This window comes from Anas acuta, chromosome 1, assembly GCF_963932015.1.
Source record: "Anas acuta chromosome 1, bAnaAcu1.1, whole genome shotgun sequence".
In the NCBI taxonomy this organism is placed as follows: Eukaryota; Metazoa; Chordata; class Aves; order Anseriformes; family Anatidae; genus Anas; species Anas acuta.
Window position 1 is genome coordinate 151,440,880 of NC_088979.1, and position 25,231 is coordinate 151,466,110.

Below are 25,231 nucleotides of genomic sequence, written 5' to 3' on the forward strand. Positions count from 1 at the left end.
AAATGGGAGGGGAGGAGAGAAAGTTCTCATTTCCCAGCTGGGGAATATCTGAACTCAGCGTTAGTTTTTGCGTAGGCTCAGTGCACTAATTAGACTCGGGCTCTCGGTTCCTTGGTAGCGCAGCTCCCTTCACAAACCACCCCAGGTCGACGCCACGCCATAGCCGTCAGGGCAGCAGCGTCGGTCGGGGACACGCACGCTGCCACACGTGCGGACACGCCACCCAAAAACAACCCAAAACAACCATAGCTTTAATCTCAGCGCTGCATGCGGGGGCAGGCCGGGAGGGGAGGCGGCGCTGCCCTGGGCTCACGCTTTATCAGGGGGAGCAGGAGGACATGGCGGCACGCCACCTCCTCGCTTCAGGGGAGCTGTGAGGAGGACGAGAGGGGCCATTAGAAATGAAGGGGACGGTGCTTGGAGAGACTAGGTCAGTGTAGGTGCAGGAAACCAACGAGAGGCACAATGGCGGTGACAGCAGCAGCTGCCCCCCCCCCCCCCCATTAGGCGCCTCAGGACGCCATTTTCTCGCCCAGGTGCTCCTTCTCCTTCCCCCCCCCTCCCCTTCGCCTCCCCATCTGGCCTCCTCCGGGCCCCAGCCAATGGCAGCTCAGCGCGCACGTGAACGAGCGGCCGCCAGCCAATCAGCGCGCGCCGTGCCCGCGTGATCCCCCCCGAGCCGAGCGCCCCGTCTTTGTTGGCGGCAGGGGGAGCCCCCCCTCCCTTCCCTCCCCCCCGACGGTCCCCGAGGGGAGGGGGGAGCGGCCTCAGCGCTCCGTCACGTGATCCCGCGGCGGTTGGCGGCGCGGATGGACACCAAAATAGTCCCTCCGTTTAACTGCTCCGCGGTGGGCTTCCAGCCCTCATCGGTGGCTCCCGCGGCGATTTCATAGCAGAACGCCTGGAGTAGAAACCCAAAAAGCGAAACTTATGGGCTATCGGGCGCTGGAGGGAGGCAGGTGACGCTAGGCGGAAGGACACCTCACGTCCGGCTCTCGGGCTGCGTAGCGCGGCCCTATATAAAGGCGGCGGGCGGGCGCTGCCACCTCATTGTGTGGGTGCTCCCGAGGTGACAGGCAGAGGTGGTGGCGGTGCGCGCAGAGCCTCCCCGCGCGGCGCCGAGCGGAGCAGCCCCCCCTCCCCTGGCCGCCATGGCTCTCTAAGGGCGGCAGGGCCAGCGGCGGCACCGGCCAGTGCACCAGGCGCAGCAGCAGCGGCGGCGGCCTCGGCACATCCCCGGCATCTGCAACCATGGCGTGAGTATCGGGTGTGAGGGGCGGGAGCTCGCTCCCCTGAGTGCTAGCCCTCGTTTTTTTTTTTTGTTTTCTCCTTAAAGTGACGTTCTGGGGTGGGTTCGTCATCCCTGTGACAATGAACGAAATCGCCTCGGGGCAAAAAAGTAGGGATTAAGGTTTGGGAGAGGAAGGGGAGCCCATCGTCCTGTGGGCTGAAACTTGGGGGATGTCGGGGGTAGGAGGAAATAGAACTTCAGAAAATAATGATCATAAAAAAGTCTCATATAATTCAAAGAAAAAAAAAAAAACTTCTAAAGGTTCGAAATTCTCCATTTAATGGAGGTCTCTGTGGGAGTAAGAGTAGTCCTTCCCAGGAAGGGCTGCTTATTCAGCATAGGGGAATGCCTTTGTAGGTGAGGAAGATGAGGCATCGGGTTTTAGTATAAACCCTATCTTGAGCGTTATGAGGAGATAAAAAGGAGCTATTAATAAGTCGGCAGCAGTACAATAATCCCTTAATACTCCAGCATTAAGTCTGTCCCGATCGTCTGGGGGGTGGGGGTGGTCCACGCCATCTGGGAGCGAAAAGGCAGTGCGAGCCACTAGGTGATGCTTTTTATTCCCTAGTTGGTAAGTGGTTTTATTTTTTAAAGGCTTATTAACCTTTTTCATGTTCTCCCCGGCAGCCACGCGGTGCCCAGCCCTGCTGGAAACGTGGCAGGCACAAAATGGCGGCCGGGCGGGGAGAGGGAAGCGGCGCGGTCACGAAATGGCTGCGGGTGGAGGGGGAGGGGGGGTGAGTCACGGGGGCGGGGCCGGCCCTGGCCATGTCTGAAAATGGTACAAATTTATACCGCCATACTCCCTGCAAAAGGCGTTTTCCATGAAAAGTTACCGTAGCAGAACAAGTACTGATGGATTTTAACAAAATGTCTGTCTTTCAGGTTTTTCAAAGCACCACACAGCAGCACTGCTGTAGTCGACGCAAAGACCTTCAGCTTATCCACATCCTTCGACGTCAAAGCACGAAAAACTGACCAAGATGAGCCTCTTGAACAACGAGATGCTGTTGGGGGTGTCATCCCCCTTCAGCCAGCCGTGTTCGGTGGCTGAGGAAAGTCTGGGACTCCTAGATGACTACCTGGAGGTGGCCGAGCCCCTCAGTTCGCATGGGTTCTCCAGCGACAAGGCTAAGGCAGTCTCCTCCAATTGGCTCGCTGTGGACAGTTTAGGCAACACCATAGATAGCAGCCAGGGTAAGATAATATTTTACTCGCACAGGGTGCATCACGATTGCATATAATAAATTCTGGAACATTTCTATTAAGAAATAAAGTTGCGAGTCTTCTCGTAAATGAGAAGGTAACTTACATACATGCCTTGGTTGGGAAACCATCTGTACAGCACTGCTTACACAACATAAAATTGCTGGTTACTGAACTGGCGTAGGATAAAATGACACTTCTGTTGCCTTTTTAATAACACACCAACTAATACAGTAGTCTTCCCTGGAAGAGGTCACAAGAAACGAGCATGGTTGTGTGCTTCAAATGACCTCGAATTCTTAGAGTATTAGAGTAAGAGGGATGGAATGTCAGAACAGCATAGGGCTTACGTTGCACCCTGCAGCCAATGTTAGTAGTCAAGTTATTTAATAATAAAAGAAACGAGGGAGGTGTTAAAATTATTTTTGTGTCCTAGATGAGTTAAAGAAACCTGACTGTATTGGCTGCAATTTTACTGAAAAGTATTTTTTTTTTTTTCCCCCTTTTCAGAGGATGCCTTCTCTGGCATGGAGTGGATGGTGGAGAAGATGGATCTGAAGGAATTTGATTTTGATGCCCTGTTAGGTATGGAACATCTGGACGCCACCGTCTCACCAGACGAGCTGATGGCCACGTTGGAAGACACGTGTGATCTCCTATTTGACCCTACCACCCAGGAATTTCACAGCAAAGAACCTCCACTGATCCCCGACCTAATCACCAATCTCCCCGAATCTCCAATTGGAGCAGATCCGATGGCCCCATTGGCTTCCCTCTGGTCTTTTCCCCTCTCCCCAGGGTCTCTTACTTCTACTCCAGAGCATTCATTTAGTTTAGAGCTAGGTAGTGAAGTGGATGTTCTGGAAGGAGAAAGAAAACTGGAGGGCCCCACCTTTGTGGTAGTGATCACTAAGTCTGAGAAGGAGGAGGAGAACCATTCCGATGATAGCGGGATATGCATGAGCCCAGACTCCTACCTGGGAACGCCCCAACACAGTCCTACCAATTCACTTGGATCCCTCAATGACAACCCCTTCCCTGCCGATGCCAGCTGTGGCGCTGTGCGGTCCAAACCCTATGATCAGCCTGCTGAGAAGGTAGTGTCAGCAAAGGTGAAAGGAGAGAAGAAAATAGATAAGAAACTGAAAAAGATGGAGCAGAATAAGACAGCTGCCACGCGCTACCGACAGAAGAAGAGGGCAGAGCAGGAGGCGCTGTCTGGGGAGTGCAGAGACTTGGAGCAGAAGAATCAGGCCCTGAAGGAGAAAGCAGATTCCCTGAGCAAGGAAATCCAGTACCTAAAAGATCTGATTGAAGAGGTCCGGAAGGCCAAGGTCAAAAGAGCTAGGGTCCCTGAGTAGGGTAGTCAGTAGTTTTTATGTGCATGTATATAAGCTTGCTGCTAAAGCTGTGTATTGCTGTCTAATAAATTATTTTATAGTAAACTTGCAATTGTGTGTGAGGTAAATGGGTTCCTCTGAAGCATAACTTACACCACATCACGCAATCATTGCAGGCCCCTGGATTCACGATGCTGGCCCACACAGCATGCTGCTTGTCCCACATGGGGAAATTGATGAAGTGTGGAAGTGCCTTCAGTTAATGCAGTCACTCATAATTCACATACAATTAAGTAAATATAAGCAATTAAGTAAACTATTGAACCAGGGGAGATCACACTGCACTATACTCAGGTCTCCAGTAGCAAACACATTCTCTACTTAGGAGCCTGTAGAACCATTTGAAGTACAAGTTAAAGGTGCAAAATGCCTGCAGGGAAAGTTTCCTGGCCCTAACCAGTGGGTTTTGGGTAGGGGCTGTCACAGGGCCAGGAAGTGGGGTTACACCGAGCACACTTAGTGGAAGGTGGTTTCACGCCTCAGTGTGAAAGTCCTAGAGGCCTCTTCACGCAGACACTGAAGTGTGTCAAAATTTTGGGGCCAGGTCAGCTCTACGGAAGCCATGCAGCTGGTGGAAACCCTGATGTGCTGCAGCAGCGTGTGGGCAGGAGCTTCAGCCCGGCTCCTGGGCTGGCGTTTCTTGGGGGGGGTGCGGTAAGCAAGGCGGTTCTCTGCTCCTGGAGAGTCAGGAGAAGACGCAAGGGGGAAAACGTGCTGTGATAGTATCTGTTACACGCAAGAGAACATAAAGATGGCAGGTGGGAGCCTGCAGAGCGGGGTGGTTTCAGCCTGTAGGCATTACATTTATTAGTGTGCTTACATTCGTGGCAGTGTTAGGGATTTTTTTGTTTGGTTCATTCTCTGAGGTTCTGAAATCCAGTAAGCTCCACGGTCGGGGCAGCTGTATCCTGCTAATAAGAGCGTCGGGATTTGGGACGTGCCCTTTACAAGCATTTTGTGTGTGTGATTTCTTTTTTTCCCACTGACACCCAGATGCAGTGATACCAGCAGACTCCTTAATCCCTGCTTGGCCTGCCAGAGGCAGCTTTGGCAAGTGGACACGTGCATCCTTCCCCGGGGAGTTAATATTCCTTCTCACTCGCACTGACATGACCCAGCAAGCTGCCCAGCCCCAGCGCCTGCACGTCCCAGCCTGGGCAGTGGCTTCAGGACCGCTGCTGGAACAAGAGAGGGAGGACGTCTTTTGTGTTACTTAAAACATTTTATTTTTCTTTCTGTCCTGCCTATCGCAGCCTTATGGGGTCCTGTTTCTGGCTGTTAAGTCCTTGAGCTAGGACTGCAGTCCTTGAGCCCTATTAATTTTCCCACCCAGGCACCACAACCTGGCAGGCCCATCATCCTGCTGTACGTGCTGCTTTGCTCTTCCAGGCCCTAGTGGTGACCACATGCAGGCAGGAGGGACTGCTCTGTTTTGGGAGGTAAAGCAACCTGATGGGTTTCCCACAGATCAGCTGGACCTGCGAGGCTGGGGCTGGGGGTAATTAGAGGCAGGAGAGCCCAATGAGCAGGATAATCTTGCCCTTGATGGGCCAAATCCTTAATGTGCTTGTTATCAGCTGAGCCACAGGAAAAAAAAAAAAACAACGATAACCTGTATAAGCAAGTGGCTTCTCCTTATAGGGCAAATCCCTCTTTTCCTCCCCAAACCAATCCCCCTGCCCAACCACCTCCATTTCCCTTAGATCCACTGCAGCTGAAGCTGGGCGGTGAGGGCAGCAGAACTTTGAATTCAGAGCTGCTTTGCTCTCTGCTGTGGATCCACACCTGCCTTTTATAGGGCTTCTTGCAGGGCACCCAGAAACCTGCCCTTTGAGAGCAGTCGGTGGCTTTGCTGTTTGCCCAGGCTCCGAGCTGCCAGCTCTTCAGAGGCAGCCAACGCGGCACCCTTACGCAACGCCCGCTGGAGCAGCGCTGCCTTTCCATGCTTTGGTAAGATTTTTGCACTGGCTAAACACCAGGGCTGACTTTTCGTGTTTTCCTTCATTCTTTAGAGGAACATTGAGGACACCATCACATTAAAACCCCTTCCCACAGGAGGGGGAAGCATCCGAGCAGCTGCGCGCTTCCTACCCGCTGACTGATTTCGGGTTTTGCAGCCTGCAGGCTCCGTCTTCCTTTTCTCGCAGCCTCTCTGAAGAAACGTGCTTCAACCGAATCTTTGTGGTTACCGTACGGGATGCTACCACATCCAGAAATAGATCTTGGTGCGTGTAACGGGGGCTTTATCTACCTAGAGGAGGCTTACTCAGAAACAGCATTTCCCCAATCTATACCATGTAAGAGCTCCCTATTTCTAGCTACCTTCCTCTTTGCCCTGCCTTTAGAGAGCCCCAGGTGCTCGTGCTTCTCTTTGGGGACGTCAAGAGGAAACCACTGCTGCTGACGGCTTCGTCACTTGCCCGTGTGGAGAACCAGGTGCACCCCTGCAGCACGCCTGCAAAAACAACCCCCCGGCTGCAGCTTTGGGGAAGGAAGAACGAGTGGCGATAAAAATCTTCTGAAGAGGTTTTGCCCTGGCAGAAAGCCCAGAAAGAACAGCAAGGACAGGCTGTCCTTCGGGAGATGAATGCTCCCTCGGCGCTGCCGAGCTGGACTGGTGGAAGGAAAAGGTAAGGTTGTGCCAGCCGAAATAATTTCATGGGGTGGCTGTCACGTCACAGCCTGCTCTGCCCCGGCCCCAAGGCCATGTCATCTCCAGAGATGAATCATGTGCCTCTTGAAAAAAAACTCTGCTCCCCGTCTTGCCCATGTTTCCCACAGCCTCCTCAAGGATTGCCTCAGCTTTTCATTTGTATTTGGAGGGGGGGATGTGGTTCAGCTTCTGTTCTTGGCATATCCACAGACTTTCTCTGTGTTGACCAAGTGTGCTTTCTCACCCCTCTCTGCTGTGTGGCCACCCTTCTTCTCCTGTTACTACATCTAAGTCAAAGCCTTGGCTTTTGGTGGGAAATTTATACATTTTTGATCAAAATAACACCATTTTTATCTTTCGTAGCCTTAGGCCTTCAGGAACAACAGGGCCTGTATTGTCCTTCCTATCCACTGTCCAACATAATTGCCATTTTGTGCGTGCTTATTTTTTCTTAACACAACTCAAGTAGCTTCTGAGACAACCTGCCTTCCTCTCTCCTGATATATTCACAGCCTTGCAGTGCGGACCAGCACACACACTCCTGTTACACCGCATTTCCTGTGCAAAGACAGTCTTGGGATCTTACCACTTGCTGGGCCGAAGCAGCTCATCTTGCTGCATTTCCCATTCAAGCCGTTTAGCTGAGCCATGTGAATTAACACTGACCTAGACAGCGTTGTTTCGGCTACTCAGGTATCCCAGGTATGCCGTCTTCGCATTATTTTCAGTGCGCTCATGCAGTGTCAGAGGCCACCAAATGGAGCTCGCTCTCCCCAGAAGCACCGATTTCCATATTACACAGGAGCATGTTCTCAACATAATGGCTCTCTGCCTCTTCTTTCTCCTTTTTATCTCCTTCACGTGCTCACACCCTTCAGAAGAATGGCCGGGAGCAAGATCCGAGCACAGCAACCATGGCAGTTTAATTTCTGTGGGGCAGAGGCTTCTCCAAAGCACAAGCTTCGTGCCTTTTATTTTCCCTGCCCCCAGCAGTTATGGGTTGGCACAGCTAATCCTGGTTGATGTAGCTAGGGATAGTCATGCAGACCTTTAATCCGTCTCAAACCTACTAACCTTTCAGCCAGCGTTGGCTCGAGCGCCGTATTTTGGGCTGTAAGCAGGCATTAGGCAGCTTGCCCCTTGTTACGTTCCTCGTTTTCAGCTGATTGGGTTGTTCTTGTTTTGAAATGAAAATCTTCCATGTGCTTCACCTTTTATTTATTTACTTATTGTGAGTTATTCAGGGCAGTGCTGCTCTATGCCCTATTTTTTTTTTTTTTTTTTGCAATAACTGGTCCCTTATCCAAAGCATTTAGGAGCCCATCAGCGTTGTAGGTGCTGATGCTGGATCATCAGCATGGAAATGGAAGCCAGTCCTGAAAAAGTAGCCTGGGACTGAGATTCCCAAAAGTTTTTAAAGATCCTTCCCCTCAAAAAAAGCCAAAAGGCCTCCTCGGCATTTTAAGCCGTTTGTGTGAGCAAGTTTGACAGGCTGTCTTGCACCCAGGCTTGTTCTTGCTGTGTTATTTGAGGGAAGAAATAGTTTAGGGTCCTGCGCAGCCTGGTTTTATGAGTTTACATTTGCAGTCCTCCCCCCTCCTGGTACACCTATACATTGCTATCACCTGTTGCTGCTTCCACGCTAGGAGAGCCCGGACTTGCTGATACAGCAGAGGCCGTGAGCCACCCGGCTTACACCGGCTTGTACCTGTCCAAACAGATTTTTCTGTTTGCTTTCCACTCGCCTAACAGAGGGGAGCAATAAAGCCATGAACCGGCTTTGTGAATCTTACTCACAACGAGCCAGTCCCACACCGAGCAGCTGGGAACCATTCTTCCTCCTCCGAACCGCTTCCCTGGAAAGGCTCTACCCCATTATTAACGCCCCAGAGCCTGTATTTGCATTTATATTAAAGCTGCTCCTTCCCATCCCGGCTCCCTGCTGCGTCTGGGTGGGGATGCGCTGTAAGATGGCACCCTCCCTCCTCCCCAGCTCAGCCACATCTCTCTCTTTTTTTTTTTTTTTTTGCTGCAGGATGCTCGGCTGGTGTCGCAGAGCTGGGAAGAGAGCCAGCAGCACGATGAGCTCAGCCTCCCCGCGCTCGCAGCTGCGCGGGAGAGAAATGCTGCCCGGCAGGTCCCAGGGATGTGGCGTCTCAGCTCCCAGCCTGCGAACTGCCCAGGTGGGAAGCAGGGTAGGAAAAAAAACACAAACAAAAAAAATATTTCCCCCTTTAGCTTGAAGATATTCCCCTCAGGGGCCAGTTTCCATCCTTATCTACCCGGATCGCAGACAGCACTACTGTTCTTTCCTAGGAGCTCCAGCTCTGCGAGAGAAGGGGGGAAATCAAGGCTAGGACATGCCCGATCTTCGCCTTTGGCAAAAATGGTGGCTTATCTAGAACCACTCACTCACTTCTGCTTGCTTTTCCTCCCTCCTGCAAGGTGAGGTTTAATTTAGCTGAGGACACTGCTGGCTGTACAAACGAGTTTGATTCCATCTGACGCAGCCCGGTCTGACAGGTAACTTTGCCCTCTCAAACAAGTACAGCACCTCGTGGCGTACAGCCACAGGTATGCTGATTACTTGTGCTGGCCCTAAAAGCCTTCCTAGCCAGCAACACGAGCTCCCCTTTAACTTCAAAATCCCACATATCTGGGTGGTGTTGTCCTTGGGGAAAACTGCTCTGGGCCCCACTTTAAAGTTCCTCGTGGACTTTGAGAGAAAAGCTTTCCTCTTTGCTCGTGTTTGCCAGCAAACAAGCTGGGTTTTGTACAAACGGAGCCAACCACGTTCCCCTAGCGCTGCTTCCTGCAACAACAAAGCTTTTGCTTTCCTCAAGCTGCAGAGGGGCGGCTCGGCAGATGGACAACCACGGAAACGGGCGCGTTGGAGGGATTCCACACATCTCTCCGTTTTCGGGAGTAGGAACACAACGGAGAAGAGGGGAACTGGCCTTCAAACCGTTTTATTTCGCTGCAGATGGTTGAACCGATCCTATTACAAGCAATCCCCTCCCAGATGCTGTTACACAACTTCCAGTACACAAACAGCAGCGTGTTCGCTATTTCCCCGTCTGGCCGCTGTACATCTGGGTGACCTCCCCTCTCATGCAAACGAGGGGGAAAGCGCACGGCAGAGGCGACGCAGACCGAACAGGATGCACCAGGAATTGCAGTCGGCTGGCAGGGAAGGGATACCAAATTCCTTCCAGTGCTAACAGCCGAGCAGCAGCTGCTCGGGTCAGCCAAGCCGCCCGCAATCAGTTCTGGAGCCTCACCAAGGCTTGGCACTCAGCCTCCTCCTTACCTCTGTTGTTTCCAAAGGGCACGCACCTCCCGTCTCCTTCGGGAAGGGGCAGGACAGGGCAGTGGCAGGAGCTTCCCAGAAGCCATTTACAGTGGTTCAGCAAGAAAAGGCGTCTGGAACAACACTCCCATCTGCTGGGCCATCTGGTTGTTGCAGCACGGAATTTAGCAGTAGTCTGACAAGAAAAAAAACCCATCCCTTCAGTCCAGCACCACGGCCTCTGGGTCAGAAGACTCGATCCCCTGGAGAAGTGCTCCTGGCTCTAGGAGCTGGCAGCGCCCAGCTGCAACTTCAGTGGGAACGCTTGGGTTGAAGTATCCAAAAGGCAGCTTTTCCCCATAAGACCTCTTTTTTTAGAGGGGAGGACTGTGAGCAGGCAGAACAGCAGTCATCTCAGTTCCAACCTGTGCTTTTTGAAGACCGGAGCATGTCACAGAGGACTAAATACGAGTGGCAACATGAATCAGAGAGGGGCCGTTCACACAACTGAGTCATCCCAGCGACAGGGATGCCTGGCTCAGAACAATGACCTGGTTTGTGTTTGCTTACAACCTGTCATAATCATCACTACCACAAAGGCAAGGATAGGCAGCATGTTGTTGCAACAACAGTTTAATCATAAATAACATACAAAGTGTTTTACAGTGATAAAAAACTTGTAACGGTAACAGAAACTGCAGGGCTCTTTGTGTTTTAGCAGTCTTTTGAGGAAACCTTCCTTTTTCACGATTTATTTCTGCTGGTCTGAGGCATTTCTCCACTGAGATTGGACGCAGCCAGCAGAAGCCTTATGTCCTGAGGAACAAGGTTCATTTTTGGATTGGCCCACCCTTCTACACCAAGAACACAAGGCGTGCTGGCTGGAGGAAGATAATTATGAGGACCACGCATTACAAAGCCAAGAGAACTTCCACATCCCCAGCAACCAGCTCTGCACAGGAGCAGCGTTTCCCTGCAAGTCTGACGTTACAGAACTCGCTGACAAAGAGGCACATCTCCCGTGTCCCATCTCAAACACGCAGAGGAAGCGTCTGTCCTGTGTTCTGAGCACTCAGATGTGGAAGCTCGGAGCTGCAGGAGTCCCTTTCACACTGTTTACAGTGTCCCGAAGTATTCTCTCTCAAATTTACGGAAATCTTCCTCGGTAAAGACAGTGCCCTCAGGCTTCTTCTTCGCCTTCTTCTCTGGAGGTCGATCTTTGGACTTCCTACCTCTGTTCTGGGTGAGAATCTTCAAACGGAAAGGGAAAAACAACAGGTCACAAAACAGTGATTTTCAAGCCCACCTCCCATGCCCATGTCATTCTGCTGTTACCCTGCCACATTCTGGAATGCCTTCGCAGAGGACTGGGAGGCAAACACTGATGTTAACCAAAGCAGGTCACGGAGACAACAACAAATATCCATGTAGTATTCAGAGCCAAACATGGAAACCACCCTCTGACAGCGAACTTCTCTGAAACTGGGCTGCTTTTGTCCTGTCTAACCACAAGAGAGCCCCAAAAAGTTTGTGGAATTTCCTCGATGTTTTCTAAGACACTGCTGTGGTCTTTTACAGTCTCATGCCTGAGAAACACTGGACTAAACCACTTTGTGTAAGTTAAAAGTCCCCTTCTCATAAAAATAGCACAATAAACACTCAGTGTCAGCTATTTGCCTGTCTGACTCTTGGCACTGCACTATCTTTGGGAAAGACCACTGGTTAAATTCCCAAGTTATGAGAAGCATCGTTCAAGATGCTGGGAAATTCCTGCCACGTGAGTCAGCATCATACCTAGATCCTTGCCAAAACAGCCTCTAGCTACAGAGAAGAACCCTTCAACAGGAGGATTGTATGAACCAGTAAATCTTTGCCAGCTGAAACTATGAAACACCTTTGGTAACTAAGCAAAGCCAACAGTGACAGCAGATTTTAGCTAGCATCTAAGAACATAGTAGGAAAGAAGATAATGAGAGTTTAAAGCTGTTTTGCCTGAGCACACAGAAATTCGTCAAGGTCACTTCTGCAGGGCAGAAACTTAACAGTTTTGCATGGGGTCTAAGCTGGACGATAAAGGGAATTATCCCCAGATTGTCCATCTCAGACCCAATGCATAAGAGTTAGGTTTCTGCCTGGTAGTGCCCTGCACTCCTCAGGGGATGCAGACCCCCCCAACACCCCCAAAGAACTGACAGCCTTACCTGTTGGGTGACAGCTTTGTCTGCCACGCACTGCCCGCTCGTCATGTACTGCAGGTTTTCTCTCAAGTGACTCACGGCCTTCTTCTTGTGGTACTCCTCTAGACCAGAGCACAGCGGGAAAAACACATCAGCAACCACGGGACTGCTGCGGGATCCCCCCTGTGCTTCGAGGGGAGGGGGGGGGCACCCGTGAGGACGGGCTGGGGATGAGGGGAGCGGGGCCGGGACTCACCTATGGCCGATTTGACGACCCTGCCCTTGATCGTGGCCTTGCTCCTCCCGGGCCCTTTCGCCGCCTTCCTCCGCCGCGTCCTGGGGCCGCCGCTCCCCGCCTGGGGGCCGGGCGGGGCCTTCCCGCGGCCTGCAGGGGCAGAGGGGCACGGTTAGTGCGGCCGCACGAGGTAAGCACACCCTTAATCCCAACCACAACCATAAAATTAACATTAAATTAAATTAAATTAAATTAAATTAAATTAAATTAAATTAACCCCAGCCCCCTCACCCCGCGCCTCCAGCAGCTCCAGGCCCCTCCGCAGCAGCGACGCCGACATGGCCGCCCGCCCGCTTCCGCCTCGTCGCCCCCACTTCCGCCCTCACCTGAAGCCGCTTCCGCTCGCCGCGCTTCCGCCTTCGCGCCCGGCGCGGGGAAGGGCTGGGCGGGAAAGGCGCGGCGCCATGTTGGGGCGCCATGTTGGGGGGGGGGGTTCCCCTCACAGGACATGGCGGTGCCATGGGGAGCCCTGTGCTGGCTGCTGGCCCTGCCCCCTGCCCTCCCTGTGCACTGTGTGGGGCTGCAGGCTCCCCGTGATAAACCCTAACCGAGCCGCTGCTCATAGCCTGCAGCCCCTGCCACCGTGGTGGTGATCACAGGGGAGATCGTGACAGGCTGAGGGGAAAGGGAGCAGCCAGCAGGGCTAGTTGAAAAATAGTTAAAAAAAATACATTTAACGCCGTGCCCGACTCCTCAGGCGCACAGCTTTGCTCTGCCAAAACGCTCATCTATTTTTCAGCATTACTCCAGTCTATTTATTTAAAGCGTTCCCCCCCTGTTTTTGCCTCCCCAGAGACGGGATGCTAATGTCTGCTAAATTTAGCTGTCGTCTGAATAAAGCTTATTCAATTACAGCCGGTGCTGGCAGTAGCAAGCTGGTTCTGGAGGAGAAAGAAAAGAGGTTTGTTCTCCCTCAAATATGGCCTGCAGGGAGAGAGACACGAGCAGGGCTCATTGTGCGCAGGAATGATCTCTGGTGGTGACTGATAACAGTTAAACTGGGGTTTGTTAACAGGCACCCATTCTTTGCAGATTGTTCTCCAGCCTCTGCAGATGTCACCTCAACGTGTCTCTTGTTATTCCTAGCTCTCTTCTGAATCTCTGGGTGGTTCCTGGCATCTTGTGTCAGTACTTGGCATTGCCGCGGTGCTAATGCATCTTCCCGGGCAAGACCTACTCGGTGCTTATTCCTGGGAAACAGTAACCATCTACTTCCTATTCGGTATGTCAATTCTCACTCGGGTTTTTCCTTTTTAAAGTAACCCAACCCATTTTATGATTGATTTGGACGGACAGTCACTGCATGCATAGTGCAGAACACTTCCCAATTATCTTGTTTTCCGCTAAGCCAGCCACGACTGAGGTTGCTCAGCTCCTCGTTCTGTACCAGGTCTGTCCCTCCAGTCAAATGCAAGTTAGCAAATTTATGGGGAGACTATTGCACTTTTTCAAAGCAGATGCTGAGCAAGAAGGGATTTAAGAGCTTATTGAGGAAATCAAAGAGAACATTTGATTCACTACAATATTTGTCACTGCTTGTATATTCCGAATATCTTTATTTTGATCAGAGTGAGATAAATGATAGCTGCTGGTGGTATTACTGTGGGGAAAGAATTTCCCAAAATACCTCATCAGTCAAACGTTCTCTTTTATCCCCTAAAATACAATTTACGGGTTCTTTGTAAGCTGTTCGTAGTAATATATCACACTATATATTCACGATAGCTTATTCTACTGCTTAAACCCTACATTTACATCACTTAACTTTACCAGGCTCACCTAATACATTATAACACATGCTTAGTGTCAGAACTGTAGCATCATAAATGTCTTATGAGGGCACCTGATGCAAAAACATCTTCATTATCACCACTGCAAAACACATTTACATTTAACAAATTAGTGTGGTACTGGCTGCGCTGATTTATCATCCCATTGTTGGAAAATATATGCCCTTTTTATCTCAAAAGCAAACCACTGCAAATACTATTGTATTTCTGTTTCTGTTGTGCCAATTAGTAACGCTCTCAATTATGTAGGTCTCTCAGAAAACCTGACTCCCTTCTTATTAAATACCGTCAGGAGCAAGAAACCGTAATACAGACAACTCCTCTTTTGACCAGCAAGGCTGAGCGCAGACCTGCTATGATTTTAGTCTGCAATTACCTGCAGAATAAAATGTAACGAGCTCACAGGGGTCATTTTGGTGAAAAGGAAAGGCAAGGCACTTCCTTTAACTGCATTTACAGTCTCCTGCATCAGTCCTGCCAGGCTCTCGGAGCTGGTTAGTGCACCAAGAAGTGAAATGGAATCGCTTGGTGCTGTGTGCATTCCCCGGGTATGGATCCGCTGCTGCCCTAGAACTATGCTAAGATCACCGTCCAACACAGGCCATGGATTTTTAAACAGTTTGCAAAACCAAGTACCTATTATTAAGACATTATGTTTCTTCCGCTCCTCTTAACAGGATCTGGCAGCCTTTCTCAGGGGATGGTCATTAATGTTTCCCCTAACCGCATTCGGGCTTCAGCTGTGCTTGGTCTTGGCAGACACGGTGATAACAGCATCTGTCATGTCTCTGTCTGGGTGACTTTGGTACAGCTAATACCTGCCATGCTCCTGCACTCACAGATGCAGGTTTCTCCCTTACTCTTTGGCTTTAATAGAAAATTATGCTTACACCATTTTCCTGCAGTGCTAAGCGAGATCAGTTTATTGTCCTATATCAGGAATGTACTGGGTTTTGCCTGCGTATTATATGTCCCTTTAAACATGTATATATGTAGAATTTAGGCGTTTGGATCACATAATCTCATCTGCTGTGTGTCATAAACCATAAAATTCCCTCTGGTGACCTCAGATGAAGTTTGCTAACCTGTGTTTGATAAATCTGCTTTGTGCTGAGCACAGCATATAACATGCTGTATTTCTTTTCGTAGGCACTTCCATGGCTTTATCACTCTCACAGTGAAGATACGTTCCTTTTTCATCATGATATATACATTTAACTATCATTTTCTTTTACCCGAATCACCACTGAGAGCAGATGAGCAGCCCCTAAAAACAGCTTTTTCCCAACTGGTATGTTCTCTTCAAAATTTAATGTTAGGAGACTTTGCGCCTATGTCAGTAAAAAAAAAATAAATAAATTGGTATTTCATTGTACTCTTTAAGGCCTCTGCTCAAATTAAAATTTCATCCAAGAATGCTTAATCACTTAGTGCTCCCTCAAAAATCACTACAGTTAGCTTTCTGAAACGCTTTGGGGACAGAATGAATGTCAAATGGCGTTCATTTAAATGTGTAACATCCAAATAAATCGCTGTCTTAGAGCTGGAATAATCTAACTTGTGATGGCAAAAACCACAGGCACAGCCTTTCAGACGGAGAATGTCTTTGTTGCTGAGAGTTAAGTTATCTTCGAAAGCTTTCTGCTGCTAATGTTTGTGTTTTATGGCTTGCTTTAAATCTCATGCCTCAGTGGGTACCCGTGAGCTGGCTGGCTTTTCAATTACAAATAACCCAGCATACAGATCAGTTTAAGTTTAAATAACTTCCTTATGTGGCTGTTATAAGTTCACTTTCTGCTTTATTTCCTGCGGCACTGAAAAATGGAGATTTTCCTCGTTTGAATGCGTTGATGGAGTTTCTGCTTCATCGTGGAGTGGCTGTTCTTCCCCCTATTACTCCAGGCTTTGGAAGATTTCTGAGATTCTCATACATCTGGCCTGTGCCACCTTATTATTATGTACTAAGCGGTGACAAAGGCATTAATGATATTCATGGTTAATCATACTGCTGTCTGTGGCAGCTCATAATAGCTGTTTGTTTGCTCTTTTTTATGTTCCAGCGTCTGGTTTCAGGGGGCTACGTAGGAGTCCCAGCTTGAAGGAACGTTCTGAGGAGTGTTAGAAAACAGAAGCAGCATTAGACATAAAATACAACAATGGCAAGCATTCATTTCGTCTAGGAGTGCTTTTTAAACAGCCTTATGATTTTGGGAAACGGGATCCTGATGTTTGAACACTCAGTAGTGTCCGTGCTGACAAATAACATCTGCATTTTTTCTTTCAGAATGAATCAGGCCGATTTTCAAGCTGATTTCTAACAGATTTTCACCTTTGTATGCTCCTTCACGCGTGGATTATAGGACGTGCTTTGCTTTGGACAGCTGTCCGGTTTCACCACGTCCAGCACTACGTTATGATGCCTTATTCAAAGCTGCTGTCATCAATATTTATCTGTGTTTGCCAACCTCGAGCGAGCGGTTTGTGTTGTGGTCACTGTTCCTACAAAGACCCGTGGATCACTGCCTGCCCTGTACCTCGAGTACGTAGGAACCTTTGTCCTTTAGCTGTGTGACATGCCTCTGAAAAGTGATTTGACTTGGTGGCCTGCTGTGTTTGAACAAGTGCAGGACAATGCTTTGATTCACACCCTTGCGTGGGTAAGTTTTTAGCTACTGCAGATGGATAGAAAGTCTTTCATTCTGATTTTCTACTGTTTTGTTTTAATCCAGGGCAGATTCTTACCTCTTCCATGCACTTTTCATCCTTTTCCAGGTAAGCGAGAAACTGGCTCTGTATCACACAACTTCTGCAAATAATGTTGGCTCAGGCTGAGCCTAAATCAGCTTCCCACTGCACTGGATGCCGCAGTTAGAAATGAACTCTGCCCCTGGAAAAGACAGTTGTTAGTCTCTTGTACAGATACGGAGGCACAAAGATGAAGCACCTCACAAAATATCTGAGATGGGTTGTGCTCAAACTAGATCTTCTGAATGAGCACGTGGGGGCTCAACCCAAAACATCTCCTTGCCTCCGTGTGCTGCTTTTTGGCTCCAAATGGGAGGACAGCCAGCAGCAGCACCTTTGCTGAAGCTGTGAGAGCCAGCTTTGTGGACAGAGGTGATGTTTTTAAGAACATAAATGTTAAATTTGGAGAAAAAAAACATACAAGCCTTTTGTTGAAGCTTAGAATACCAGGAGAAAGCACTTTGTTAGTCAATCTTGTGGGCAATAAAGACCTGGTGTCACAAGGTTTTTGTGGTCAGAAATAATGGAAGTTTGCATCCAGAATCACAGAAATGACTGAACTTCCAGCACTCTCGTGATCTTTATCTTTGCCTGAAGGTAAAAATCTCCTCTGAGGGATGTCTGCTGCTGTTGCTTGCCTCCTAGAATGGCGCAGGCAAAGAGGTCTGCAGCTGGAGGTTAACAATTTCCCTTTCTCTTTCCCACCACTATCCTTAAATGTCAGGGAAGGGAGGAAGCAGTAGAAGGATCTTGACCTTTTTCTTTTGTTTCACCTTTGGTTTGCAACTTAACTCTTTATTCCTCCCTTACGTTGGTTGATTTGCTCTTCCCGGCTTGCTTTTGTGCTTTAGACAAAACTACAGATATTCTGTGCCAGAATCTGTGAAATTCACCCCCAAAATACGCCCAGGTTCCCACAGCAAACAGATAGCAATGGAAATGGGGATTTTGAAACAGGGTATTGAGTGTAACATCAGATTCCTTAACTAGAGAGATTTGTAAAGAGGCTGTAGCTCTCAATTCTGGAAATAGCGTGGCCTTTGATAACACAAAGTCTAATTTCTTCCAGGAAGGATGTGTTTTATCCCTGATTACAAAGGAAATAATGATTCCTCATGTAAAGAGTATTAGAACTGAGCATTTTTAAGTAACCCCATGCTGTGCAGATGAGGAATTGGGGACTGTCAGTCATCGCTGAACGTGTCTGCTTTCAAAGCAGTGACAAAGAGGTGGAAGGCTGTATGTTTTGTTCCCAGCCTCCCTGCTCCAGGGCCTTAAAATGTTTACAAGCCCCAGAGCTGGCTCTGGATGCAGCAAAGTTTAGCTAGTTATGCCTGTCACCTACCATTATGGGTTTGGAGACAGACAGGAGAGATGGGCTGGGGTTGTCACAGGCTTTTGCTGCCTTAGGCGGGCCTTGTGAGCTGATTTCTCTGCTGCTTGATGCAGAGCAGGAGCATTGCTGGCTGCTGCAGCTCCTGTCCGCTCCATCCTCTGCTGCCACAAGTCTGACCTCCCGGAGGATGGAGGTTCAGTGTCCAAAGGTGTGGCATGTCCCCAGTCTTCCCCAGTCCCTTTAGGCTTGAGAAGGAGCCAGTTAGAGACAGGAGGAGGAGCAGAGGGGAGCAGAGGAGGGAAGGGATCAGGAAGGTGTTGAAAAGAAGACGTCCCTGGCCAGGTCAGTCCCCTCCCTGGTTGTCACTGGTGTGGGGACTGGGAACAAGGCAGCATCAAGGATTCAGCCACAAGCAGCAGGGTGGCTGGCTGCTAGTTGTCACAGTGCACACTTTGTGGTTTCCTACAATGTGTTATTTTTTTTTTGTTTGTTTGTTTTCCAAAATTGCTCCAAACCACACAGAATTTCATGTCAGGCTTGCCCAGATCAAGGAGCTGTTCAGTCCTGTGGCTGCATTTTCCAGCATGGTGCCAGACCTCTCCTTTCACCCTGCTTTCACCATTCTTCCCCCTTCATTTTTATTCCTTCCCTCCTTTGCTCTCTCTAGTAGCTGTATTTAGTCCTGCCTTATGTTGTCTCCCTGACTGCTCTCCCTTTCTATCACCCTCCGACCAGGACCAGCGAATTCAGAGGCCGTGGAAAGGCGACAGTTCAGCCTCACCTTTTACCATTTGTCTGTGAGTCCCTGCAGTTGAGTTTATCTAAATCACAAGGCTGGGTCTCCCCTCTCCTCCTTTCTCTCACTCCTTTCCCTCCCATCCCATCCAGCTCTTCTCCACTGCGTTACTGACCAGCGGGGTGGAGAAGGGCACCCCTATCCTCCTAAAACACTGAAAATCCCCCAACATGTGCTTGGAGCCCCCTACTTTTGGGATGTAGGGGCAATCCCAGAGGCTCTGGGTACCAGGCACCCTTCATCTCACCGCACCAAACCCCCTGGGCCGGGCTGCCCTCTCCTCCAGCACCACATCTCCTGCTTTGTCTCCATCCTCTGCTGTCTGAGGGGCAAAAAAGCGGGGTGAGGAGGGCAGGGCGAGAGGCCAGGCTGCCATTTGCAGAGCAGGCCGGTGGTGCCGTGATGGCTCCACCTCACTAGATGTCACTGTGAGGCCGGGTTTCGCCTGCCTCAGGCCAGGTGGGTGCCGCTATGGGTGCTGAGCTCCAGGAAGGCCCTGCAAAGAGCAGGGGGAAGGTGTGGAAGAGGTTTCCAGGAGGTTTCTGAGTTGCTGTGGGTTTTACCCAACCTTGGCGAGTCTGGGGCACGGAACCAGCAAGGTGCCAGCTCTGCCCTTCCCTGTCTGTGATGGTTTAATCCCCCGCTCCCTGCTTCTCCACCATCTTCCTAAAGCTTTGTGTTGGGAACTGGGCCTCTCAACGATGTCTCCATCCTCTGAGGGGTCTCTTCTGTACAGAACCTTTCCTAGGGGAAACCGGCTGACTGAAAAACGCATCATGAACCGTGGCATCTGTGCCATAAATGTATTTTTTTAGGACAGTTATGGGGTTTTAGTTTTAAGTTCATCGTGCATCTGTGCTGGTGGACTACAGCCAGTTCACTGGGTGGGGTTTGGATGGCTGTAGGTAAATGTGTGCATTTCTGTGAGACCAGGGTGTGTGTATTTACACAGGCATGCACATCGGTGCTATAAAGGATGTGGAAAAGATTGGATGTGAACCGCCAGGACAGATCCAGGCCACAGATGTACTGGGAAGCAACTGGTGTGTCATCTGCTCTTCAGATGAGCCCAAGCCCTCTGAGCTTCCCTGCTCTGGATCCTCTACCCCCCAGGCTCCTGCTAATGGTTTGGCACCATCCAGGGCCGGTTCAGTGAACACCTGTGTGGTACTCCAGCTAACACTAATTAGCACTTCCCTGTTGGTGTTTCGGGCTTTGCTTCCACATCCCAGGCAGGTGGGATGAGGCTGGGGTGGCTCCATGCCCTCCCCATCTTCGCAGAGCTGCCTGCTGTCCCCCAGGGCTGGCAGAGCCCCGCGAGGCAGGGGGAGCTGGGCTGCTTTCAGCCTCTCCCCGCTGTGATTGCCCCCTCCCAGGCAGGCATCGTGTTGCTCCCCAATTGAAAAGCCAAATGAAATTTCCAGGCGGTTTGCAGCTTTTATGATGCACTTGTTTGCTTTTCTCCCTTTCTCTCCTTTTTTATTTTTTAATTTATTTTTTTCCCCCCTTTCTCTCTTCTCTCTCTATTCACTCCTGCCAGCTGCCTGCTTTGAATTTAGTTTGTATCAAGGGCAGGAGAAATTAATTTTCTGCTTTCCTCTTTGGTGCAGAATGGATTCTCCCCCCTCCACTCCCCCTCCCCGCCTGTTGCTGGAGTAGAAGGAGACGTCTTGGAAATCTTTCCTTTTAAAAAACAAATTTCCTTATGCCCTCTCGTATCTCCTTGGCCTCTCTGCTGACAGCGTGGACCAGGTGCTAGCACAGTACTACCTTCCTGATCCAAGAGCTGGAGAAGAAACTCTGGGGCATATTGCAGATAACCAAGTGAGAGTATGTCTCGCTACAAACCTAGCTACAAAGGGGAAAAAAAAATAGGACATTTGGAGAGGGATGGGTTTTTCATCAGCTCTGGGAAATTATCCCTGCTGCTGTGGGTCCCTGATTGCTGCCTGGATGCGGAGTATTTTTGGGTTCCTGCGGTGGAAGGTGCGGCACGGCGGCATGGAAGCCAGGAGCTGGTGTGCTCTGTTTGTGGTGGGCATCTGGAAAATCTGTTGTTTCACTCTGGAAATCAAGGTTTTACACATAAAAGTTCCCAGTTAGGAACTAACTGGGTCCCAGTTAGGACCTGAGAGCAACTTCCCAGCTCATCCAGCCCTGCGATGTATGGGCTCTGTGCGTGTCCCTGTACGCACAGCACTTGCTGCTACAGCATCTTCGTGAGGCCTGGTGTTTTGTGTTACCTTTCCGAGAGGAAGAATCGTTTATCTCAGCATTCTAATTATGGCCCATTAAAATGCAAATTTGGGTTTATGCATTGAAATCGTCGGTGCCATTGCCATGGCAACTGGAGCTTGAGGGTGGGGAATTGGAATAGGTGGGACCGTGCATCTCTCTCCGAATCCCTCTCAAATGCCTCCAGGTGACAGGAATCACGGTGCCCTGCCCCAGGACCCGTGGCACTTTCCCACTGGTGGATGTGGGGCATCACTGAAGTTCTCCTTGAAGTTGTTATAAAAAAAAAAAAAGGGAAATCCTTCCCATTTTACCCCTTGTCACGCTTCTTTTGGTAGCTGGCTGGGGAGGAAGAAGGGGAGGTATGAATCCCACATTGCTCCCCATGGAAGCCCTTAGATGTTCTCCCACTTACTGGCAGATCTAACTGCTCCATTTCTTGGGGCCCTGCTCCTTCCCATCCATTTTTCATGGCAGTGCCATCTTCCTCCCTTTACCGGGTACAGCTGGAACTCCTGGAGCTTGTCTCTCTCCTGTTCCAGAGTCAAGTGAAGGGGTTTTAGGATGCTGGGTGGAAGCAGATGCTGACAGAGACTGGGAGACGGCTGAGGAAATTTTGCAGGGGAAAAATGTGCATCTCTGTTTTGGCTGGTGACAGAAAATTGAACAATTTTGTTGATACATAAAGAATGCTGAGTTAATTCCCAAACCACACTGACAGCTGGGCAGAGAAGACAGGACTAGAGCCTTTTTTTCTGGCTCTCCAGCCCTCTTTAAGAGATTCAAAAAAATCCTCCGATTCCTCATTGTGGTGTTGCCAGAGGGTTGTCTTTACCTCCGGGCCAGGAATATTATTTACTGGTAATAAAATCCAGACACAGCCTTACGAACCTGGTGGTCCAACCTGCAGTTTTGGTTAAGCATCATTGACTCAGAAGTCCGCCAGGCAGGGCTCCGAGCAACCAGCTTTGAAGTTAGCCCTGGTTTGAGCGGGGATTTGGGCAGGAGGCCTCCAGAGACACCTCTCGACTCCTGGTGCTCTGTGGAAAGGCATCCGAGTGGCTGGTACCTGAAAGCAGAGGACTGAAGAACTGGCTTCAGTGGGAGAGACGCTCACCGTGTTCAATATTATCATCATTAAGCTCATCAGCTTCACCAGCAAGCAAGGTGCCAAGAATGAGAAAGCAAATGTTGGAAGGGAGGGGGCTGCACCCTCCTGCAGCCCTTCCCCTTTTCCCCAGCTAAGGGGGTCCCCGTGGGCTGCTTCCCTCTCGCACCCTTGGCTGTTCTAACATATCCTCAGGGAAGGTGTAAGACTGGCTGTGGTGACGAGATTGCGATTTTTTTTTCCTTTTTTATATATATATTGACAGTGGAATTTCCCTTGCCATTTCCAGCAGATCTAAAAAAAAAAAACCCAACCCTTCACTGAATATTCAGCATCTTCCCAGAGCAAGGCGGGGGCCGCGGGTACCACTTGCGAGGGGATGACTCACGAGCCCCAGCTTGTTCCCTCCTCTGGCTGGAGATCTGTGGGTTCAGGAGCCCAAAGCCCCCAGTTTGAAACCCCCAGTACAGAGCTCCCCCCGTCTCCTTGCAGTGCTTTTGGTTCAGGCTCCTTCCTGCCAGCACCTGCGCCAACACTGGCTCATTTTCACACAGCCTCCCATGTAGCTTGGTCATTGACTAAATTAAATTTCAATTACTTTTTTTTTTTTTTTTTTTTAAACCGTCGAGAGCAGCAGCGTTCAGCTGGCAGCAGTTGCCTGTCCTCTTGCAGCAGGGACAGGAGCGTGGGGGCTGTTTGGTGGGGACGAGGCACAGGAAAAGGAGAACCAGGGGTTGGGATGGACAAGCAGAAGGGCACAGGAGCAGGCTCCTGGCTGAGTCCCTCACCCGGAGACGTGGGTTGCTCGCTTTTAGTTTTCATCCCAGCTCTGCTCCTCACTGCCCAGCTCTGGGAAATGCCACCCGTGACCCGAGCCATCATACCTGTGTCAGCCGCGCCGGCTGGGAACACCTGGGGCCCCTTTTCTGCCGGTGACATCTCGCGGGTGCGGGCTGACAGGTAGTCAGGACTCATTGTCTTTCGAAGAAACCAGGAAAATAAGCTGGTGCTCGAATCCCAGGTGCAGAGGGGGCCTGCCTGTCACAGCCAATTCAATGCCGCGCTGCCTGGCGATGCTATTTTCTGTTCTACGGGCTCCTCTTCACCTTGCGCTCTTTCCCTTTTACTCGCATTCCCTTGCGCTCCTCTCTTTCCCTCTCCCTCTCTTCCCCAGGCTGCCTCCCAGCAGAGATTGCCTATTAAGCCAGCTGTGCTAGGGCTGCGAGATGCACACAGGCATTAGGAACAAATGCCATTTTTTCGGGCACTTGCCTCTATTGCCGCAGCAGGGCGGCACAAATCTCCTGGCACCGAGGCACGGGGGCAGGAGATTGTGCTGGGGGAGCGTGCACAAAAAGTGTGACGAGCCTCACCTCTTGCACGAGCTACGATTTGCATCCTGCAAGCCAAGGTGTGAACCTGCCCTGCTCCACCTAAACGGATGAGTCCCTTAACATTTGGGCACATGAGGGGCACATGAGGGAAGCACTACGGGGATGGCTGGCGTGTTCAGAAATGCCGGGCTCCCTAACACTCTCGGTGTTAGGGAGAAGAAGGATGAGAATGAGGTTGTGTGTATCCTTTCTTTCCCTTCAGAAGTTTCTTTTACTTTCATTTCGCCTTTGCAGGTTCCTGGGCTGTGAAGGGTTATCCTGGGGGCGATGCGTGAAAGCCTGGGTGAACCTGGGCATCGCTCAAGCTACTGGAGGAGGGAATTGAGGAGGCAAGCAGGTTATCAGAGGAACCGACTGGAGTGGATTTTATAAATTCGTTTTTATCAGAAGGGAATGAAATGTCTTGCCCAGATAGGCAGCAGTGCCCCGGCCACGGCTATGTCTGGCATCTCAGCACGGCGTGCAGGGCGCTCGGTGCTGGGGGAGCTGGGCAGAGGGTGAGGCTGGTGCTCGGAGTCCTGGGGTGGTGGCAGGCTGGGCTTTCCCCCTCATGGTGGCTTCTTTGTCTTTCGGAGATTTGCCCAGGAGCGAGTTTAAACTTCCTCGTTAATAGCCAGGCAGATAAAAATCACTGGAAAAGGTGAATGAAATGCTGCTCTGACACATCTGATGCAGTGGGGGAGGCAGATCCTCCAGACTGGAAAGCCATTGTCTCCCAGGGGCTTTCAGATATCACATCCTTGGTGGAAGTGAATTGGACGTGCCCAGATCCATGAGAGCATCTGGCGAAGTATTGTGGAGGGGAGATGCAGGGACAGACCACATTCTCTTTTCTTTTCTTTTATTTTCTTTTCTTTCTTTTCTTTTCTTTTCTTTTCTTTTCTTTTCTTTTCTTTTCTTTTCTTTTCTTTTCTTTTCTTTGCTTTGCTTTGCTTTGCTTTGCTTTGCTTTGCTTTGCTTTGCTTTGCTTTGCTTTGCTTTGCTTTGCTCTGCTCTGCTCTGCTCTGCTCTGCTCTGCTCTGCTCTGCTCTTTTTCCTTTTATTCCTTTTATTCCTTTTTTCCCTTTCCCTTTCCTTTTCCTTTTCCTTTTCCTTTCCCTTTCCCTTTCCCTTTCCCTTTCCCTTTCCCTTTCCCTTTCCCTTTCCCTTTCCCTTTCCCTTTCCCTTCTTTTTCTTTTTCTTTTTCTTTTTCTTTTTCTTTTTCTTTTTCTTTTTCTTTTTCTTTTTCTTTTTCTTTTTCTTTTTCTTTTCCTTTTCCTTTTCCTTTTCCTTTTCCTTTTCCTTTTCCTTTTCCTTTTCCTTTCCTTTTCCTTTTCCTTTTTCCTTTTTTCCTTTTCCTTTTCCTTTTCCTTTTCCTTTTCCTTTTCCTTTTCCTTTTCCTTTTCCTTTTCCTTTTCCTTTTCCTTTTCCTTTTCCGTTTCCTTTTCCTTTTCCTTTTCCTTTTCCTTTTCCTTTTCCTTTTCCTTTCTTCTTTTTTTCTTTTTCTTTCCCCATGACACACTTATTTTCTGCC

The 25,231-nt window shown here is 49.9% G+C and overlaps 2 protein-coding genes and 2 long non-coding RNA genes across 6 annotated transcripts; 3 read left to right on the forward strand and 1 right to left on the reverse strand.

The window, feature by feature from the left end:
- Positions 1 to 1,031: 1,031 nt before the first annotated feature.
- On the forward strand, positions 1,032 to 3,952 carry ATF4 (activating transcription factor 4). The gene is made up of 3 exons (XM_068666660.1): positions 1,032 to 1,256; positions 2,180 to 2,491; positions 3,011 to 3,952. Exons 2-3 carry the CDS (start codon positions 2,278 to 2,280, stop codon positions 3,859 to 3,861), a joined length of 1,065 nt encoding a protein of 354 aa, XP_068522761.1. The 5' UTR covers positions 1,032 to 1,256; positions 2,180 to 2,277; the 3' UTR covers positions 3,862 to 3,952.
- Positions 3,953 to 5,530: 1,578 nt separating this feature from the next.
- Positions 5,531 to 9,944, forward strand: LOC137847958 (uncharacterized). The gene is made up of 4 exons (XR_011091129.1): positions 5,531 to 5,850; positions 6,246 to 6,530; positions 8,589 to 8,736; positions 8,870 to 9,944. It is a non-coding gene; the product is annotated as an uncharacterized lncRNA (long non-coding RNA).
- Positions 9,945 to 10,457: 513 nt separating this feature from the next.
- Positions 10,458 to 12,695, reverse strand: RPS19BP1 (ribosomal protein S19 binding protein 1). The gene is made up of 4 exons (XM_068666674.1): positions 12,546 to 12,695; positions 12,276 to 12,404; positions 12,044 to 12,141; positions 10,458 to 11,093 (listed from the first exon to the last, which is right to left on the reverse strand). Exons 1-4 carry the CDS (start codon positions 12,592 to 12,594, stop codon positions 10,959 to 10,961), a joined length of 411 nt encoding a protein of 136 aa, XP_068522775.1. The 5' UTR covers positions 12,595 to 12,695; the 3' UTR covers positions 10,458 to 10,958.
- Positions 12,344 to 21,294, forward strand: LOC137847967 (uncharacterized). Of its 3 annotated transcripts, XR_011091132.1 has the most exons (7): positions 12,344 to 12,444; positions 13,401 to 13,536; positions 15,254 to 15,395; positions 16,389 to 16,761; positions 16,877 to 18,982; positions 19,934 to 20,024; positions 20,592 to 21,294. It is a non-coding gene; the product is annotated as an uncharacterized lncRNA (long non-coding RNA). The 3 variants fall into 3 exon arrangements; XR_011091131.1 differs by having other exon boundaries at positions 19,934 to 21,294; XR_011091134.1 differs by lacking the exon at positions 15,254 to 15,395 and having other exon boundaries at positions 19,934 to 21,294.
- Positions 21,295 to 25,231: the final 3,937 nt, after the last annotated feature.

Coding starts and splice junctions, on each gene's coding strand:
- ATF4 (XM_068666660.1), top strand. CDS start 2,278: ATGAGCCTCTTGAACAACGAGATGCTGTTGGGGGTGTCATCCCCCTTC. Junction 2,492..3,010: donor CACCATAGATAGCAGCCAGG/GTAAGATAATAT, acceptor CCCCCTTTTCAG/AGGATGCCTTCTCTGGCATG.
- RPS19BP1 (XM_068666674.1), bottom strand. CDS start 12,594: ATGTCGGCGTCGCTGCTGCGGAGGGGCCTGGAGCTGCTGGAGGCGCGG. Junction 12,405..12,545: donor GGAGCTGCTGGAGGCGCGGG/GTGAGGGGGCTG, acceptor CTGCCCCTGCAG/GCCGCGGGAAGGCCCCGCCC. Junction 11,094..12,043: donor ACAAAGCTGTCACCCAACAG/GTAAGGCTGTCA, acceptor TTCCGTTTGAAG/ATTCTCACCCAGAACAGAGG.